Source organism: Ixodes scapularis, unplaced genomic scaffold (genome assembly GCF_016920785.2).
Source record: "Ixodes scapularis isolate PalLabHiFi unplaced genomic scaffold, ASM1692078v2 PGA_scaffold13__105_contigs__length_92229423, whole genome shotgun sequence".
NCBI classification, from domain to species: domain Eukaryota; kingdom Metazoa; phylum Arthropoda; class Arachnida; order Ixodida; family Ixodidae; genus Ixodes; species Ixodes scapularis.
In genome coordinates, this window is record NW_024609839.1 from 58,684,907 (window position 1) to 58,706,116 (window position 21,210).

Here is a 21,210-nt window from a genome sequence, read left to right on the forward strand (position 1 = left end):
GCTCAAACGGAGTGACACCGCTCATACGGCAGATTCCCGGCCCTCGGCGCTTGGAGTACGGATTTAGTCGATCGTTTCGCTAGTAACACTCTTCCACCATCATTTTGGATGACCATAATTGAAACGTCACGTGCACCATATTTTCAGTCACCGAGAGTTACTCTGACGCACTTATCAAGTTTGTTTCTCGTGACCACCGCCAGGGGATTATTTCCGACTTCTGGTTGGCCACATTCGAATTTGTGAAAACGCCCTGGAATACGCGCAGCCCGCTTTCGGCCAATGGCGTCTCCTCATTTGTCTCCTATACTTCCCAACGAATGGCCAAACTCTTTACATATATGGCCTCTGACATCCATCCATCCATCCATCCATCCATTTATTCTATGGGGCATTAACTATGCGTGATTGGTTCACGAGGGGACAGCGGACGCACATAATCGACGACAAGCGCCGTGACGATGCACTCCTGCCGCTGCTTGATTGCCTGCATCGGATGGTATGTGGTGACGTCAGAACGTAGCCAAGCTCTGATTGGCTTTGATTGGCTTTGTAGCTGATCACTCCGGTGATTGCTTTGAGCTAATAATCAACTAATTTGTAATAAGACGTCACGTTATGATTACTCTTTTGGTTAGTTCGAATTGCTATAGTGACGCAATGGACCTTAATTCTACCTATTTGACGTTTTGATGACATTTGATTACTTTGAGCTAATATTCAACCCATTAATTTGTTATCCGCTTAATTGACGTTATGATTACGATTTTGATTACTTCGAGTTACTATTAACTCAATAATGTTAATATCAACCTAACTGACATATTGCCGACTTTCTTTATTACTTCGAGTTATTATACGACCACTTGATCTATTATGAGCTACATTTACATTATTATTACTTTTTTTTCACTTTCGAGTTATCTTTGACGTAATCAGCTTTATTCAGCCTTATTGTCTTTTTATATTTATTTTCATTAATTTAAGGTAATATTTAACCAATAATTTACTATGAGCCTAATTTACATTATGATTACCCTTTTGAGTGCTTTGAGTTACTACTGATCTAATGAACTTAAATTAAGCCTAATTTACATTTTGTCGACCTTTTTGATTATACTTCGAGTTATTATACAACCAGTTGATCGATTATGAGCTCAATTCACATTACTAATCTTTTCATTACTTCGAGTTACTTTTGACAAAGTGGACTTTGATTCAGCTTCACTTACAGTATAAAGACTTTTTTTTTATTAGTTGGAACTTACCGTCAATTGCAATATATACCATTCGAATGAATATTAGCTCAAAGTAATCAAGAGTCATCACAATATTATACTAAATTCAAATCTATTTGGTCAACAGTAACTCGAAGTGTTAAAAAATGTGCTGTTACTGTGAACTCAGTTCGTAATAGGTCAATTGGTGGTATAACTCGAAGTAATCAAGACTCACCAAAATCTATAATGGGCCGAATTAAACTCTATTGGGTCAGAAGTAACTCAAAGTAATCAAAATTTCCATTATTATGTCAACTAGGTTTATAATGAATCAATTGGTTAGAATATATTTGCTAAAAGTAATCAAATATTCATCATTATATCAATCCGAATTAAAGTCCGTTGGGTCAAGAGTAATTCGAAGTAATCAAGAGTAATATTACTTTGATTTCAGCTATAATGGATCAATTGATGGTATAACTTAAAAAAATCATAATAGTCACCAAAATATATATCGGGCCGAATTGAAGTCTATTGGGTCACTCGCAACTCAAAGTAATCGAAAGAGTAATCATAATGTCAACTAGACTCATAATAAATCAATTGGTTAAATATTAGCTCAAAGTAATCAAATAGTCATCACAATATCATGTAGGCCGAGTTAAAGGCTATTGGGTGGAAACTAACTTGAAGTAATCAATAAGTTGTAATAGTTATAAAGTTATAATAGTGTGATTCGAGCTCATCTTAGGTCAGTTAGTGGAATAATAACTCGAAGTAATCAAGAGAGACACCAAAATGTCAGTAAGGCTGACATAAACTCTATTGAGATAATAAAAACTTGACGTAATCAAACTAGCAATCATAACATCAATTGAGCTCATAACATATCAATTGGTGGATTATAAGCTCAAAGGAATCACAAGAGTGATCATGATATCAATTTTGCCTAATCAAACTCCACTGGGTCAACCGTTAGTCGAAGTAATCAAAAGAGTGATCTTAATTGTAAGTGAGCGGAGAATAAGTCACGGTTCTATAAAAAAAACTCAGTCATAAAAGGAGTGTGTAATATGTTACTCCTATACAAAGCCAAATAGGTAACTATAAGCTCGAAATAATCAAGATGTCAATAGTGCTGATATAAACTAAATTGTGTGAATAATATATATGGGAAAATAAAGAAGTAACTTATAAGGGAATTGAGTTAATTTAAAGTCAATTGGGTGAATAGTAACACGGAATAATCGGAGGAGTAATCGAAATCTTACCTGCATTTTTATGTAGTTGAATTTGTCAATAATATTTCAAACTAATTGACTGAGCAATGACTTTTGCTTCTATAAAGTTATTTGTGTCAATAATACAATGACCCAAAAGTAATCAGAATGTCAAATTAGCTTTTACCAAGTTATATTTTTGTCAGGAATTTATCGAAGTTATCGAGAGAGTAATCAAAAATGTTTGTAGTACTTTTACTGTGTAAATTGTGTGAAGCCGTGCAACTAAGCTTTAGATAAAGTTAGCTCTGTCAGCAATAGCGCGAAGTAATGAAAGAGTAATTACAAATTGCAGTTGTACTTGCTTTATCTGAACTGTATCAATAAGAAGTCGAATTAATAAGAAAGAATAAACTAAACGCCAATTCAGCTAAAATAAAGTGGAATGCGCCACGAATAACTGGAGATTACCAAAAGAGCAATTGACATGTCAATTGACCCTCGTCAATCGTGCAATTAGTAACTCCAAGTGATTGAAACATTGATCAAAATATCAGTTGCCACCAACAAAATCTAACTGCATAAACAAGTACTCTAAGGTATCAAAAGTGTAAGCAAAACATGACCACTGAAAACAAATACGTGCATGTGTATATTGTGGATCAAATTGACTGACCCCAAAAATAAATCGGGAAGCGATGGAATTAAAATGTTGGGCGCTTGAATTAAATTGAATCGCACTCGGATGAAATGGACCATCGTTAGGATTAAAATGAGCGGGAAAACCTGTACATTCTATGCGTGCTAGAAGATTTCTCACTACGTTTTTTTTTTGTTAACTCACTTTATCGGACTTTTAACAAGAACAAAAACAGCCCTCGTAAAACAGGAAAACAAAAAGTGGAATTATCACTCAGACGGCGAATGCAGTTTGTAAACAACTTCAATTTTATCCACCTTCCTTCCACTCTTCCTAAACTCGCGATGTTTCTCTTTGTTTATTTATTTTTATTCCAGAAAAGACATGCACTCTTAGCACATTCACAAGTGCGAATGCCCAGCAAAAAGCAATGCACTAAAAATATGGTAACGTTGAGTCCCAGCTTTACTTGGTCATGCGAAACCAGTCTCAGGAAAAATGGGGCCTTCAGCAACGCAATCGTCTTTTCCAGGTGCCACTGAGAAGCACCCCTAGGGAAAAAGCGGTAAAGTTGCACGGAGCCTTTCTTTTTTTCCACAAAAAGAAGGCACTTCAGTTGCTAAACAACCACCTAATGTTGTAAAAAAAAAAAAGTCAAAGTTAAAAGTCGGGAACAAACAAAAGGTAAAAGAGACGGATAATAAACATCGGTACTCCCAAGTTTTAATTCCTTTTATTCTAGTTTCTTTTTTTTTTTTGTAATCTCGGTTTTTTATGTTTGTTTTTTAGGTATGTTTTGTTTTACATTTTACTATAGAATTTACTGGAACGTCATCATGAGCCATCGCTGCCAATACACTACCGCGGGAGTCTCTAGGTGAGCTTCAACATGCGTGCAACAACGCAAGGGGCTCTTAGTCACGTGACACATTCACAGAGCTGGATTGGCTGGGATGGCCCGTAGCGTCCACTGCACTCCATCGTAAGGTGAAACGGGGATATATAAATGCACACCAACACACCGTTTACAAACCAGCCCGTGTGTGTCCGCACTTCGCGTGCGTAGGATCCACAGTCGCGTGAGAGGACGCGCCTGCGCATGCGTAGGGCCGACAGCACTGCCAGCGCACAGGCATGACGTCATAGAGTTGAGTTGGTCTATAGGACAAAGGCCTGCCCACGACGTCATCGTTCGTGGAACACTCAAGAACGAATGACGTAGCAAGACGCGTTAAGACGATAAGCCACTGGCCCCGTATTTCTTAAGCCGTCACTTATTATTGGCTATGCCATTGTCGTGGCGGTAAAAAGGAAAACCAGATGGCTCACGTGTACTTCATTTCACTTTAAAAAGTAGTCCGCACGCAAACGACGCCACGAGCAAACATTCTCAAAAGTGCAAGTGACTGGGCCTTCCTCCTACATGATTGGTTGGGAGATCATGGGGCACGTGTGGAAACATGACGTACATCATGCTGTTACGATTTTAACGCTGTTTCATTGATCCCATCAGCTAGTAGTGTCGGCTCCATCTAGACGTCCGGTGAACCAAATAAAAAAAAAATAATTGCAGACATAATCGACTCACCGCCTTACCTTTGTTTGCCGCCATAATAAAGAGCCCCAGCGGGGCTCTTTATTATGGCGGCAAAACAAAACGTCATCTCATTTAAAATTTATGAGTCTGTTTCTTACATTTTTTATGGGAAAATGGCGGCCGATGGAACTCTCGAATACATACAGTTGAATGGCGCCAGATTAGAGAAAAGAGGCCATGAACGGGCACCCATTTCAAATTTTTAAAAAATAATAATAATACATTTAGTTTGTTTAATAAGACAACGGTTACTTCTGAAACTTTGGTATGTGGATCGGGCCGCTAGCGAAACATTTGGGTGGAGAACAAGCGTTCGGCGAAACGTTGTTCACTTAACGGTAAAACAACAAAAAAAAAAATGTTTTTGAGGACAAGCTGCTTACCATGTTCCCCAACAAAGAAACCGCAAAAACGCGCGAGTCGAAGCCATCAGTAAACATAGCGTTGATTCTATTCTGGTGTTCACACAAAAAACCGCAGTAAGATAAAAGTCCATATCCTCTCGAAACGTGACTAATATTTCTAGTTATGTATTAAGACATATATACAGGTTCACACTAGATTACGTTTATGCCATTTTATGGAGAATTACACGTTTCAAACGCCAAAAACATAGTTTCTTCCTTCAACAACAAAATCTGGCAAGAATGATACCTACTTGGGGACATGCAAAAATACATAGGAAAAGAATTTGTTTTTCTTTTTTGATGTGATAGCAAGTGTAGGCATTATCCGCTTGCTCAGCTAACTGAAGGTAATCCTGCTATAAAATCCTAGACAGCCTCTGCGACTTGCAATTCCTTATCTGGCTCTTTAAAAGGTTGTAATTTAAAAAAAAAACATTTTAAAGCCAAAAAAAAATAAACAATTAAAAAAAATTTTTATTATAAAAAAAATTTAACAGCAGCTACAGTTTGCGCGCCCTAACGTTTGACCTCGCAATTTCAATTGATTGTGCAAACCCGTTCTCCGTGTATCTTCCAATTAAATACGAAAGCCGATTAATTCATGAACTTTCTTTACTCTGGGCGTTTCTTTTAGGGCGATTACAATTATATTGCTTCCTCGTGCATGTAAGTAGCAGCGACCCTTTCTGTCTTATAATAAACGAAAAGAAAATATAACCTCTGTCTGAAGTACAATGTATCGCAATTTTAGCATAGAGTTCCTTACTCTAAATAATGGCTCTACACATTTTTTTAAAAACCAGAGGCGACGGACGAAAAAGGAGATAAACACAAGACGTCTCAACAAACACGTTTTATGTTTTGTGCTTTTCCCCCTTTTGGTCCGTCGTCTCGTTTTTTCACGAATGTATAACATAAAGCAGCTCGCCTGTCTACTCACTCCATCTTCGAGGAATTCCAGCCATTAATTAAATTAGTCCGCTGTCGCGTAAACAAATAGCAAATTAATTAAACGGCGAGGGCATGACCCGCCGTAAGAGTTGATTACAGCAAACATGGAAGTTTTCGCCACACATGCAGGCTCTTTCGTAAATTAATTAAGTTTCAGCGGACCTTAAGCAGCGCAATTGCACGCAGTTCTATTTTCGGTAACATGCGCGGGAAGGCTCACCGACATAGCAATTCGGTGTCCAAAAACGGCTCCCTGAAAATCATTTACGATTTTCTTTTTTCGGAACGACTAGTACCATGCTTAACGACGAGAACACATGAGCGAAAAAACAAACTTAAACCTAACATTGCACAAAATCCGAGACATGCGCAAATTAATTCGTGCTACCTTCGAAAAACCAGGCTATTCTCTGGAATAAACGGAAGATATATGGTTTAGGTAAAAGCATATTTAAGATTTCTGTGTGATAAACACAAGCCATTGGGTTTTTTTTATTTTACAGCGAAGCTGTCTATGGCTAAGTTTCGTGAACTTTGCGTGTGCGTCAACAAAAACTCTACGCTCGCACTGCCGCACGCGCACGACTTCCCCGTATAAAAAATTTGAAGGAAATAACCAAAATAAAACGTTGACGAACGGGCGTGCAAGATGTCATTTGTTTTAGGCTTTTGCTTTAGGACAGTTACTGTTGCAGGCGCCGGCACGTGCGGCGCGTGGAACACCATTCCCTGCTTTCACCTTGATGTTTGGGTAATTTAGCGATAGGTCTCTTCAGTAGATTAGGTATCAGTAGGTACAATTTTTAAGATCAGTAGACTCTCAGGTAGATAATAAAGGTTTCTCAAGCATTTGCCGCTGTGCGACACGCGTTGGCCATGTCTACGCTCGCACCGCCCTTTCTTTGTCGTCGTTCCAAGCGCTTGTGTGCCCAGTTTCCTTTCCCTCCGCTACCCCGGGCTGGCGGTCCCGTCGCGCTTGTCTGCTTTCCGCCGGCTCCTCGGGGCGGGTGTGTGTCGTGTGTTAAACAGCGTCGCTGGTCATCCACCTTCACAAAGCGGAATGGCTCATTACTTTTTTTTAATTTTAAACGAGTGATGTAAAACTATTTTGTTTTTAATTGTTCAAAACTTTGTGTGATTTCCACATGGTTTTTTGCACATGTGCTCCCACCTTCGCTGGAAATCTAAATGCATGGTTAACACGTTTGCGTTTAACTTTGTCGCTGTCTTCTCAGCTACTGAGGACAGTAACTTTGGAATACATTACTCGTGAGAGCTTTTTTATTGCAACCCAGATAGGCAAATAAATGAAGTCATTTATATCTAGCAAGAAAGTATTGATTAATGCTTTTGAAACCAGGATATACAAAAAGTAATTTGACAGTAATGTCGTTCAAATTTATTAGGTGCTTTGTAATTAACCACCTCTGGCGTGTAACGAATGAGCTAGATTATTTAAGTAGCAGTCGCTCTTCTCAGAATTATATGTAGACATACTTCAGACGATGTGTGCACAGAGATTTTTGCGTGATGTATCAGTAACCTCGCCTTTAGAAGACACGCAGTTTCCAACTACACGTCCCCTGTTTCCTCCAGATCTCCCTGGACGACCGGAGGCGACTGTACGTGAAGGCCGAGGAAGAGAAGCGCTACACGTCGTACGGGTCCATCAGCTACCAAATCCGGGAGGCCAACGAGGAGGCGTCCGGCTTCTTCGATTTCATGGGACGGGCGCTGGCCATCGTGGCCACTTCAGGTCAGTCTCGGTCGACGACCCCGCCACCGGACACCGCGCGCAAACCGGGTTGGAACATCGGCCCACAACAATCGGCGTCGCCGCGCGACAGGCTCGCACTGAATCAGGGCGCCCAAGGGGACACCCGCAGTGTCGCCCATTTTTAATCACGGGCTTGGTCGGCGTAGCGTGTGTTACCGGGTCATCGCCCGGTAACGTCCGAGTCCCACTAGAGCGACAAAGCAAAAACAACGGACACCGGCAAGCCCCGCGCACCGTGCACGCGACGGTATCTTTGGCAGGCTTGCAAAATCGCTCCTGCTTACTTCAAGGGCACCGAGAAACGGCGAGAATACCATCGGCTGCATGCTGCACGTTCTTGAGGCTTGTCGACGTCGGTTGTTTCTACTGGTCGCTCTGTGTGACTCGGGCATAAAAACAAATTCCCGCTTTCTTGTTTCCCGCGAATGGATGTGGCAAAAGCAGATGCTGCGCAGCTTACTATACACGGCGTACAAGTTTATCCTATCCTTGCGCGTCTCGTGCGTCTGCTTACCAACGAGGTATAAGGAGTATTCACTGGGTGCCATATTTGTGGGTGCTGTCTAGAGCGCGTGCTCAGAACGAGCCCACATTAATAGGCTGCTTAGACCGGCAATCTTGAGGGTGCGGAATGCACGTTGCAAAAGAACTGTGGAAGCTCGCCGTCAGCACGCGCTCAGCAGTCGCGCACACAGCTGTGGCCGCCAGTGAATACTTCCTATACACGTTTGCAAGAACGGCTCCTGTGCGCTGCCATTTTGAGCGAAGCTGGCGCCCCGTACCGTTTCCGCCATGCTGGGGTGCGCTAGGGGCACGTCAGTGGGGTGCGCGATGACAAGATGGTGCCGTTTGCTGCATCGCCGATGGCTAACGTTAGCGGCACACTTACTGTCTCGGAACGCAGGAGGAGGTATCTACACAGAATCGCAGCATCACATATTGTAGGACGGGACATCTTAAAGGGTTGGAGCTGACTCTATAACGATCGCAGCCTCTGTTCCTGCATGTTGTAGAAGCCAGAGCTGCCGCGAGCGCAGCCATCGTTGATGCAAAGGCCATGCGACTTGTGGCGCATCCTGAAGAGCGCCTTGAGACTTTAGATATTTTTGAAATTTTTCGATTTGTTACCGGTTTAGGCATTTTATTTAATTATCCGTGCTCTTTCGCGGTCGAAGACGACCCGTGTACGTTTTATAGTTAGTTTTTTAATTTCTCTCTGCGCTCAGTGGTGTATGCTTCGGCGAGAGACGCTTGGCAACAATGTACGACAACCAGCGAACGTCCTGGCTGGAGAGTAGGTCCGCCTCACCTTGGCGCGCGGTTCGAGGTTAAGCCGGGATCCCACTTGCAAAGTTGTATAGGGGCTTAGAGCGATAAACAGGTATCCCGTTCACCACAACGTTACTAGGTTCATCAGACAAATGTGACCCCCCCCCCCCCCCCCCCAACTTGGCGGCATGTATAATTTTGACAACAGACACGTGACCGTACCAAATCTTGAGATTTTTACGCAAAACTGAGCCGAGTTTTGTAAGGATCGCTGTCAAAAACATGACGATCTATTTCTAAATACTGTTAGCCTCGGAGGTAAGTGTGTAGCTCCGATAAAAACCCAAAATAGAGCACCGCGGCTGACGGCACCTAACGGAGACATTACGAAGCTGCCCGAGTTTTTGTCGTAAAAGCACCATTTTGGACTTAAACAAACGAAACATAACTTATCTCGTCGGTACTGTTATTAAAAATCAATAAGCAACTATCTGTGCGCGGTACTTTGTTAAAATTTAGACGTAAAGCGATAGGGTCACACGTCTAGTAGTCAAAAATGTTCCACATGGCGGCGGCCGGGTTGGGATCACTTTCAGCTGCTGCCAGTTTATCGCGCCTAAGCACCTCTACCTATCACTCTAAGAAAAAGTCTGTGAGTCTACTTTCACGCAAAACACTCGGAGAGCCAATCAGCGCAACTTACGGAGGCAGCTCAGCGAATGACGATGCCGAAACATATGTTTAGACCAAAAAACGCAGTCTGAATTGTGACATTAAGCAATGCAAAACGTCACGCTTGCCTTGCTTACTGTCACAACTCAGTCTGCGTTTTTTGGTCTAAACAGATATTTCCGCATCGTCATTCGCTGAGCTGCCTCCGTAAGTTGCGCTGATTGGTTCTCCGACTGTTGTGCGGGAAAGTAGACGCACAGACTTTTTGTAGAGTGTAGTTGCTGATTACTATAAAGATGCTCCCACGTGCTTTTGTCCCCCCCCCCCCCCCCCCCCCCTTTTTAGACCTCAGCCAATAACAGCGCGCGCTCGGCTATCTCGTCATCGCGCTGCGTTTCCTGTGCATTCTTTTCTTTGCCGTTTGATGGCCCTATGCTCCAGAGGCGGATTTTGGAACGCTTGCTTAATGTATACACTCGCTAATGTCCATTTCACCCCCCCCCCCCCCCCCAAAAAAAAAAAAAAAAAAAAAACTTGGGAGAGCGTACAACTGTACACGTCGGTAGGAGCTTCGTGAAAGACGAAGCTGAAAGTACGTTAATATCTAAAAATACGGTCTCGGATGTCGCACTTAATTGGCATGCCGAAATGCCATGCTTAATGCCACAGCGAAGACTGTATTTTACAGCACAGCACACGTGCGCCTTATTTTATGAAAAAAAAAAATAAGAATTAAACTTTTTTAATAATGTCTCGTCAGAAGTTGACTTTTCTACGGTATGTAGATTGCAACAAGCCCTTTTATGAAGTTTGTGTGCACCTAAAGCATTTTTTTTTTCTTTCGAGTTACGCTTTCAACTAGCAGTAGTTGGGAGATTGATAACCACTATGTTTGCGACGGTATAAACATGAACTGAAGCCGCAGCCTGTCGACATGCCCTGCATTTTTACAACCACCCACGTAGCGATAAACCTCCAGCTAATACTTCCATTTATTTTTTCCTGTAAGTCTCAAAACTGCGAATAAGCTATCCCAATATCTCTTGATAACGTTAAAAAAAAATGCTAAAGGGAATTTGGGTTGCTGACGGGTGCGCACACGATGGATTGAAGCCGTGGGATTATATTAGCTGAACAGCTGAAACCGTATATTAGCGACCAGATTAGCAATAGGTGGTTACGTCTTTACAAAAGAAAAATGCGCAGCAAAATAAATGAACGCCCTTCGATGGCACAAATCAGTTCACGTAAACAGACGTGTTTATAAGCACTGTGCTTTTTACCATAGTAAATGTATAAAAATGAAAATAGAGCGGCCTGATAAAGGTGATTTTGGATAACACAAAAAATACAACATGTAGAGGCGAAGACAGACAGTAGAGTCATTTCAACTATTAGCGGCGAGATGTTTTGGTGGCGCCCTCCTATGTTTCCCCCTTATGACGTCATTACCTTGTGAACAACAAGTTCGATGGTGTTTGTAAATAGCATGGTGGACGCCTGAAATCATTGCGCTCTCAAAGCAACACTGCCAACACCGTCAAAATTAAAGTTCTTTCATTCCTCTTGTTTCCGTCGATGGTATACCCTTTCCGACGTCATAGTCAGCTTTTGGGCCAATCGTGGAAGGCCGACCACAGCGACGCTTCTGTTCGCGCACCTTGCCAATACTTCGTCTAACCTTAGCATAGACTAACTGCGAAGGCTGTGCAAGCGCGAGCGGGTAGCCTTGACTGTTTTGACCGGAGCACTCGTGGCACGAGCGCTCGTGCAGCCGCCGGGGCTTCATCCAAAGCAACTAGCTCGCGCTTTTAGCATGCGAGGCTAACTATATATAGGTAATGCTAAGCTGAGACGAAGTGCAGCAACCGACATTTAATGATGCGTTCTCGATTCGTCAGCCCTTCTCTTCTCTGAACCCAGGTGTCACAGGTTTGGGTGGAAAAGATTCCATAAACAAACAGATTTGTGTTTTGAATTGGACCGCTGTCCAGGTGATAGGGCCACATCTTGGCGATGGACTTCCTGAGAGGCGGTAGGAATTGCGAGTGAGTCGTGCCTGGTGTTACGAAACACTATTTAATAGCAACGGAGTTCAAAAGTAAAGAAAAGGTGCATAGACGCACACGCAGTCGGGAAAAAAAGAAAGCTAGAAATAAAGAAAAAGACATATCTTGCGAGCGTTCCGCTCTTCGTAACCGCAACAACAAAACACACACACACACACACACACACACACACACACACACACACACACACACACACACACACACACACACACACACACACACACACACACACACACACACACACACACACACACACACACACACACACACACACACACACACACACACACACACACACACACACACACACACACACACACACACACACACACACACACACACACACACACACACACACACACACACACACACACACACACACACACAAATGATTCCAAAGCGTATAAAAAAAGAACATGAGCCGAATCAAAGACGCCATGCACTTCGGAGGAGAAGAAGAGTCCAATCAGGGGTCCCAAGATGTCGACTCGGTGGTGGTCCGGTCCCTTGCGCCGCCAGCCGGGGCCGAGAAGTCGTGGTGGCTTGAGTTCTTGTAGTGCCGAACAGATATCACTCACAAGCACACGCACATCGTCGAACTCTTGCTCGGGGCCCACCAACCATCATGACGAAGCCTTGCTCGGGATTCGACCAACCTTACCGCCGCAGCCTTGTTCGGCGTTGGACCAGCCATACCGCCGAAGCCTAGCTCCGCGTTCCACCAACAACCACACGGAAGCCCAGCTCCACGTTCCAACAACAACAACACGCGCGCGGCTTCTCCTTTTTCTTTTTCTTTTCTTTATTTTTTTTTTTCTTTCTTCCGAGCTCCTGTCCTCGGCGCTCGCTCATCCCACTCAAAACGAAAGCAATCAAAAAGAACACATACACACACACAAAGAAAAACACGCTGAATTTTGTGATACTATAGACCTTTCCAATGTTTAAAAAATTGGGTTGTGTGTGTGTTTATACAGCCTAGAACTTGGTCTGCCTCACAGGGGCGACGAGTCTCCCAGCTGTAGATGAGAAATTTAGCCAGTGCGGTACAGCCGCTAGCCTGGGGTCTTTAACGTGCATCACGCAGTAGTGATACACGACCGCACGCCGGTACGATGCTCATCCAGATCGAAACGGGCAGGGGCGGGGCTCGAACCCAGGATCCCTGGGTTCTGCAGCGCGAGCTTTCCAATGTTTACAAATCCACAGCTCAGCGTGCGATCTCCACAGCTCAGCACGCGCGTGTGCGTCGCTTCGGAAAGCGAGCAAATCACGCGCGATACGCACGAACACTGAAAATGAAACCGGCCAGCAGTCCTTTTCTGGAAAGGTCTATACTCTGTTTCACCTTATGATGTACCGCAGGAAAGGCTACAAGCGCGAGCTCCTTGCTCTAATGCACATCTCGGCGGCACAAGCTCTCGTGCGTTAAGAGCAGCCCCCAACGCTATGAGCTTGCGCTTCTAGCCTTCTCTGTTGTACAACATAAGGTGAGACGGAGTAAAGATACCTCGAAAAAACAAAGAAACCTTAAGAAAAAATAAGAAACCCAGGGTCGCTAAACTCGTTGAGCACAACTTTGTGCCCGAAGTTTACTGAACGCGCTAATTGGACTCTCGCGACGCTGACGTCGCGCCGATCGAGGTGTCAATCATTAGAACGCTCATTTCCTTGAGAGCGGCAGAATGTAGCAAAGTTCATCCGGGCGCGCGTGCAGCGCGTGAGGGGCGCGAGGAGCCCGCTGATTGAAGGGCTTCGCCGATGACATAGCGCCCGTTTGTCCCTACCTTCCTACGCCAAGCTAAAATTAATGCATTGCAGATTGTCCCTAGTCGACCTCTTGACGCTCCAAATCCCTCTAAAGTTAGTATAAAAAAAGTGATTAGAAATCTATTCTAATGCAATTAAATGTAGACGTGCAAGCGAACTGGCCAAGAATGACGAAAATAGTCCCAGAAGAAGGGGAACAAGAGGGACAATGTAATGGAGAGGTCCCGGGTTCGATGTCCGGACCAGGCAGATTTTTTCGGTCGCGCACCAGTCACCTAACTGTGTTTGGAGATTTGTGTTTGTCATTTGTCCCTCTTGTTCCCCTTCTCCTGGGAATATTTTCGTGATTAGAAACCTCGTTTGTCGAAGTTGTCGCTGGCGTTAAAGTGACGTTTCCGAACTTTGCGAGAGCCGTGGTTCGAGCTCGAAATCTTCGCTTCGGATTGAAGCGAAGTTAAACTTTGTAACATGGCGGTGCCGTATGCTGCGGCCGAGCTTATCTTCCGCCACCGTTGGCGTCGCTACCGAGACCACCGGGACCGGGACGCATTTCAACTCCCCGACAACGACTTTTGGCGACGGTACCGGCTATCGAAAGCCGTTGTGCGTTGACTCTGCGACGAGCTTCGCTCGGCGCCCGGACTTCGAGGCGGCGCACAATCGCGTCTACCATGACCGTGGAACAACAAGTTCTCTGCGCGCTCCGGTTCTTCGGAACCGGTAGCCTTCAAGGCATGGTGGCGACTGACGAGAACCTGTCAGTCTTCCACACGACTGTGAGCCGGGCTGTCAGAGTTTTTGCGGCTGCCATCGTTTTTTTTCTGTAATATCCGAAGAGGTACACCTCGCGACACTGTTAGCGCGAACACGACATCGGCGCATTTTCGCGTTTTACTTCTAAGTAGTATTAGCGAGCACGAAATGTTTTAGAGCGCAGCTCTTAGGCGCCCGTTTCCGGCTTGAGCGGCGTCGCCGTCGCCGTCGGCGCAACCAAGGTCAACCCAAGCTCACGTGACCCCCAAGGTCAACCCAAGCTCACGTGACCCCTTCCAAGGTCACCCCAAGGTGACGTGACCCCCGGAGGTCACGCGACTCCCCCGAGGTCACGTGAACCCCTTCCCGAGGTCACGTGACCCCTCGAAGTCACGTGACTCCCCTGAGGTCACGTGACCCCCAAGGTCACGTGACCCCCCCCCTCGATAACGTCATCGTCACTGATGACGTCACCGGCATCCGCATCGTCATCGTCATCATCACTGATGACTTCATCAGTCACGTCACTGATGACGTCACCGGCATCCGCATCGTCATCGTCATCATCACTGATGACGTCATCAGTGACGTCACTTACGTCGTCACCGGCATCTGCATCGTCATCGTCATCCTCACAGATGACGTCACCGACATCCGCATCGTCATCGTCATCATCACTGGTGACGTCATCGGTGACGTCACTAATGACGTCATCGGTATCCGCATCGTCATCATCACTGACGGCGTCATCAGTGACGTCACTGATGACATCATCGGCATTGTCATCGTCACGTGACCGGTCACGTGACCCCCCAAGGTCACGTGACCCCCCTCCGGTCCAGTTGACCCCCCCCCCAGTACCCTCCCCTCCTCCTCCTCAAGAGCTGCGCTCTAATTCGGCATTACAGGGAATTGTAAGCGGCTTTCACTTTTTGAATAAATTATAAAACTAAATGAGCCCTTTCCGTAGCAATAATAACTTGGATGACATCCCTTGGTTTCAAAGAGAAAAACTGCAAAAACCGGCGATCGCTTGTTCGCGCTAACAGTGTCGCGCTCTGTACTGCTAAGCTGGTATATAATTCAGAATGTTGAAAAACAAACAAGAACCGGGGTAATTCTTGGGTAGGGTCGAGTCTCCCGGCAGCCGGCAGCGTTATTTCCCCGAAATTCTACTGGCAGCGTCACTCATTGGCGGTCAAATCAGTTCATCGAACGACGTGCCATCGACAGATCGTTTCATCGGCACGCGATGTAATCCCATGAAGGAGATTTTGTTCAGTTAAAGGTATATACACATTAAAGATTTTCACACCTTTATACATGTAAGTGGGGTGTCTCATAACTAACACCAGAATAAGTGTAGCAATAGACCTTATAAAAAAATGTAAACTTCACACCCTTAAAAATTTGCGATTTTTTAAACAAGTTCCTTAAAACGTGTGATAATGCACTACACCTTTTTATAAAGATGTAAAACCACAATACTCCTTCTCGTAAAGGTGTAATTACCACAGTACACTTCTTTTTTGGGATGTACACAGTTGGCCCGGGACCCAATAAAATGACTGCACAAATAAATTACACAAACGAGCCGCCGAAACAGCACGTCCCTACTTGGCCAGTGTCGAGGCAATTTCGGCCGAAAATGGGCTCCAAAATTGGCCGGATGTACGGTTTTGCGCCTCGTCCCGACATCCGGCAGGTATGGGAGTACCGATGCAAATAATCGATTTATGTCTAATAGCACTGGAACCGCTGATCTCTCGGTAGGCTGTACCGCGGATAGAGGCCTGTATTGCTGGGGTCGAGCGGCACCACCGGCAGTCATCGCTTGACACGAGCTAATGCATGCTATAGGAGAAACGGGAAAACTCAATTTGATTACGTTAGCAGGTTGTTCTCGACCATAAAACTTCTATCGTGTTTTCCGCAAATAACATTTAATATTGTAGACAAGAATATTAAACGCGTTATAATACCAATCTTGTTTAAATAAATGTTGTGTGATTGAGCGTCGAGGGTGACTTTGTTGGGCGTTAAGTGTGATGTGTTTAATGAGACAAGGGTTATCGAGAGTTATTGTGGAGTCATACGTGGTCTCAGAGTCATCAGAGCTCAGCAAACGATAAGTTAGAAGGCCTTTACTGGGGATATTCGCATCGTTTTAACCGCTTGTACATAGTACTTCTGGTGAAAGCTTTTTATTTGAACTGCTGTGAGGGCTTCCGTGACAAACTGAAACTCGGAGCGTGCCGTTCAGTCGCTGAACGTGTCATTTATTTAGCAACCGAAGCAAGCGACGTCGGTAAAGTCGGTTAAGCTCCGGCCGATTTTTTTTTTTTTTAAATCGATGTTTCAACGACTGACGAATGTCTATTTGATCTCCAAGCATCCGATATAATGATCGCAGCGCGTCATAAAATAGTCGCCCTCGAGCACCGCGTACAAGCTTCCTACGTTTGCGTGTTTCTCCCTTAGAGTTGCGTGTTTTGCCTGTTGTGAAGCAATGGCCGCCGGCGACGCCAGTGACCGGCTCCCGATCCGCGATCCAGACTTGCACTGTGAGAGTTCTAATGCATTGCACCCGCGGAGTGCTGCACAGAGAACCGGCAACGAACGAACTTGCCGAATGCACCGAGTGCAGACTGATGCTGTCGCCATAGATGTTGTAGAACAGTACCGACCTCAAACCGAACCTAGCGCCTTTTTGTTCGACGTGATGGGTGGGAATGCGAGAGGGCCCAGTCGCTGCCATCGTTTATCTATAAACGTTGGTTGCTGCAACGTGGAACTTACATTTGCAATGACTTCCAATTAAGCATCTCGGCTGTCAGAGATATCTACACACGGCGGAAGTTTCTGAAACCAGCTGACTACAGAACAACATACATTTAAGACACTTGATGGCACTGTACGCGCAAGAGCTTGCTTTGTTTTAAGCATGGTATTATGAGTGAACCACTGAAAGGATACGGCTTAAATCTAGTTCGCTGGAATATCTAGCAATACGTTTCGTAAGACTTTTTATTTCCCTGGTGAGGGCGGTCAGAACGAGGGCTTCCTCAAGCAAAATACGACGGGGCAAGAGCTCTCGTTCAATGATGACTTTGCTCAAGCCTTGGGCGACGTCTCCATGTTTAGCTTTCCCGGACGCTGAGTGAATGCGTCACAGGTTTCTACTCTGGGAGCTTTGTCAACAACTATTCCACTTTTCACGCGCACATGAATGATGGGAGATCTTGGGGCCTCTGTGTTTGTCCTGAGCCTTTCATTACACACTTTTAGATTTCAGCATCTGTACGGCAACATAGCGACTAAAATTTTGCAAATAAAGCAGGGGTCGTTGATTCCTCCCTTCGTGAAATATCAGACGCTTAAAATTCAAGCTCGCGTTTGAATTTGTGGCCCGCGGGACATGGTTTCAAGCAGAAAATCTACTTTTTCTTGCGGTTCCACTGCGCGAATGCCTCATCGTAGCAGACAAACTCCCGTCGTCTGCTCTTGCTCCTCGTCTGAGCGAAGCATGACGGGATCGAATTTCGGCCCAACGGCGCTACAGAGCCCAAAGACAACGTACAGCGAGCGGCGTGAACGCTCGCCTCCCTGCGCTGTCTCGTGCTCTCGTGCACCGCCTAGGGATCACGGGGAATTTTTCGTCAAAAGTTGCGAAGTTGAGCGCGCACAGGGAGGAAGAAACTTTGCGGCGTTCTTTTGGTCACTCTCCCCGCTATGGCAGAAAGCAAAGAATGTTTTGTTCCACGAGTTTAGCGACCCAGGAGTAAGAATAGCCCCTTAAGGAAGGAGAGCGAAAAGAAGAACGTAGATGAACTGTTAAGGTAACGTTTCTGCCAAGGAAATAAAATGAAAATGACGAAGGACGAAATCAATAAAAAAATGAAACACACAATAATTCTGATTCACTTAATACAAGGCCATCAGGGTCCCTCCGCTCACAAGCGAAAAACTTGTGATTTTCTCTGAATATTTCCGCACTTAAGGAAAACTGAAGCGGTTCTGTATTTAAGGGAAAACTCTTAAATCATCTTCATTTTGCCTCCAGGATCACGAATATCGAGATTATTTTTCACTCTGGTGCACGGAGGCTGCAGAAATTATTTTCCAAAGTACCGCTGAAGCCCCTCCTTCCCGGAGCGTGACGTCAGATTAGAAGTTTTCGGAATCTTTGATCTCGCGCATCTTCAGCACCTATCAAAGCTACGCACGGGCACGCTTGCTATTTTCACAAAGGTCAGAAAAATACGTCACGACTGGTTTCAGTGCGAAGGAATATACCTGATTGCAAGCGCTGCCCACACGAGTGACGACACCAGCGACACGCGCTTGGCGGCCGAGGGATCATGGTATGACGTAACGACTTGTCGGATGTTGTTCGTGTTTTCTCGCATTTAGTTAATCTTCGGAGAAAACTAACGTGATGTACATATTCACGTGATGAAACTACGCTGGAATCAACCTCTCTCATTTTTTTTAAAGAAGTGTTTCAACTTTTTTTTAAAGACGATTTGGGTTCCAGCCAAACAAAACCTCACAGTGTTATTTTTTTACGACGAATACACGAAGACGGTGTTCTACTGAAGAGCATCATCTCAAAAAAGGATTGTTTGGCAAAACTATTTGACTATCTTCCTACAAAATCATCTCTCAATGTTATCTTTTCCCAACCTTTCAGGGTTGCCAATTCGTTAGAGCGAGTTTCTGGTCTCCGTTTCCTTTATTCAACTCCGGTGTCGTACTCTATCTTTTCGGCAGACGTCAAGGAGCTGTATTATCAGTTAGACCCTTTATCCTACTGGAATCAGTCTCAAATGCCATCCACGAGCATGGCACCTCTGACTTTCAGAAGTCCTCTCGCATCTCTCTTAGTGTAACCTCCTTGGGCTTTCTATATTTCTTGGCCTTTTATCGCCAATCCACGCTTGTAGAGCACGAGGGAGAATTTTTCATGCAAAAGAAATGGATTTGCATTGGATCCTGCCTTGCACTAATCCCGAGTGAGATCTTCCTGTTATACGTTGATCGTGGGGTCATATCACGTCTTAAAGAATTCACCCAGGATTGCCACGTTTTTCCGTATATAGATGACTATTTAATCATCCACCCAAACTCGGTCCCCTCTTGTTGTATTGTGAACGCCTTTATTTCCTCGTGGTCAGGCCTAACCTTTTCAAGAGGAGACACTACGCGCGATTGACTACAACACTGATCTCTCTTACTATTTGCTAGATCGCGTTTGCCCACTCCGCAAACGCGGCCACGGTCGGCCGTCTTTTTGGTAGATTTATATTATCTCTAGCCACACCATAGTAGTATGGTGGCGCAATCTACCGCCCGTTAGATGGGGTACACGTTTTCCAGCCACCGCTGAAGGGTCGCGGGGCGACTTCGTGGAAACCTTGGGAACAAATAAATATCTTTCACCGAGCGTATCTCTGCGCGCCAGGATAGCCACAAAACAATGAATACTTACCTATGGTAAGGTCTTGTCTTTTCGCGATCGGAGCGATTTGAACAGCGCGCCGCACAATATGACGGCATAGTCGACCTTCCCCTGTCGCATCGACTGAGTTTCAAGAATCTGCGTCGTTGGGCATTTCACCGTGTTCAGTGTCGTGTTCAGCCTCGTTCAGCCTTGTTCATTTGAGGAACTGTCTCCACAGGTTGCAGTGATTGGTACACTTAAACGCTTTACGGGAAGGTAGACGCTAGAGATTTTTTCCGAGTGTAAGTACAGACACAGCGGAACAAGGGGGTCGTTCAACGTAATTTCTTCAATATTCTTGACTGTTTTGGATTGTGTCTTCAATGGCTGTTACGGTAACCACCCCTTCGGTGGCTGTTACGGTAACCGAACACTTGTTTCATAAACGAAGCGGAACGGATTCACGTAGCGCGAACCTTTTGTTTTTGCGAATGATAACAGTTCATTATTGAGCGCCTATAGAGAGGTAAACAGAGGTTGACAGCACTGCGGCGAGAAAGAACGTAAAAGACGAGCGAACACGGAAACTTTCTAGATTAGCTGGGTCAATGCCCTTAGCGGAAAAAGGGGACGCTAACGTTCGCGGTCGATACTTTATTTTATACGAAAAAAACAAACAATGTAAGACTTCAGGGGGAATAAAAATATTTGGACTAAAAAACAAAACTGAGGTACTCTAGAGGCATTACTTGTTTCCCCGGAGATAGGTGGTGATTAGCGCCACCTTCCGGGGTTGACATTCGATTAGCGCCCTGTCTGTGTGTTGCTTCGTCCTAGTCCTACGTCTTTGTTGCGCTGTTCCTACCACACAGTATGGTTCGACTGAGCCGAGTTAAGGTCGTTACCTCAGATATATTTTTTTTTTATTGGCAATAGAGACGAGGCAATCCGCAGGAGACCATCAAATGAGCCTTCCCGGAAGCACACTTTAGAAAGTCGTTAGATTATTTCCTTCTTTCAGTTACTTTCTCGTCTCTTCTAAGAAGGCCGGTCTAAGGAGCGGCTCTCCTAACGGCCTTCGCTCTTGCTTAAGAGCAATCGATTTTCTTTTTCTAGCTACGTGGAGGCTCGATTACGGCACGCCTGCCCAGTACCATCTGAAAGGCCCTGGAGATTTGTTGCGACCACAGTGATTAGAAATCTGTAAAACTAAAAATGTACCCTGCCTCATCGCCGGAAGATATGACCTGAAACTCTAGATTCGATTTTTGTTTATGCCTGTGGGCTCCACAGGCCCTCTGAACTTTATAGCTTTGTTACATAAGCCGAGTTATGGGATCTGAACCCTGCATTCCATTCCTAGTTCGCATGACAACTCTCTCAAGAGCTAGCCCATACGTCAAAGAAGCATGAAGGACTGTT

The 21,210-nt window shown here is 44.9% G+C and overlaps 1 protein-coding gene across 1 annotated transcript in view; it reads left to right on the forward strand.

Moving 5' to 3' along the window:
- LOC8042242 overlaps window positions 1–21,210 on the forward strand; it is a 174,629-nt gene that overhangs the window by 121,961 nt on the left and 31,458 nt on the right. The window contains exon 2 of the mRNA XM_042289646.1: window positions 7,632–7,791. Coding sequence (XP_042145580.1) covers window positions 7,632–7,791 — 160 coding nt within the window. The remainder of the gene's footprint in view (window positions 1–7,631; window positions 7,792–21,210) is intronic.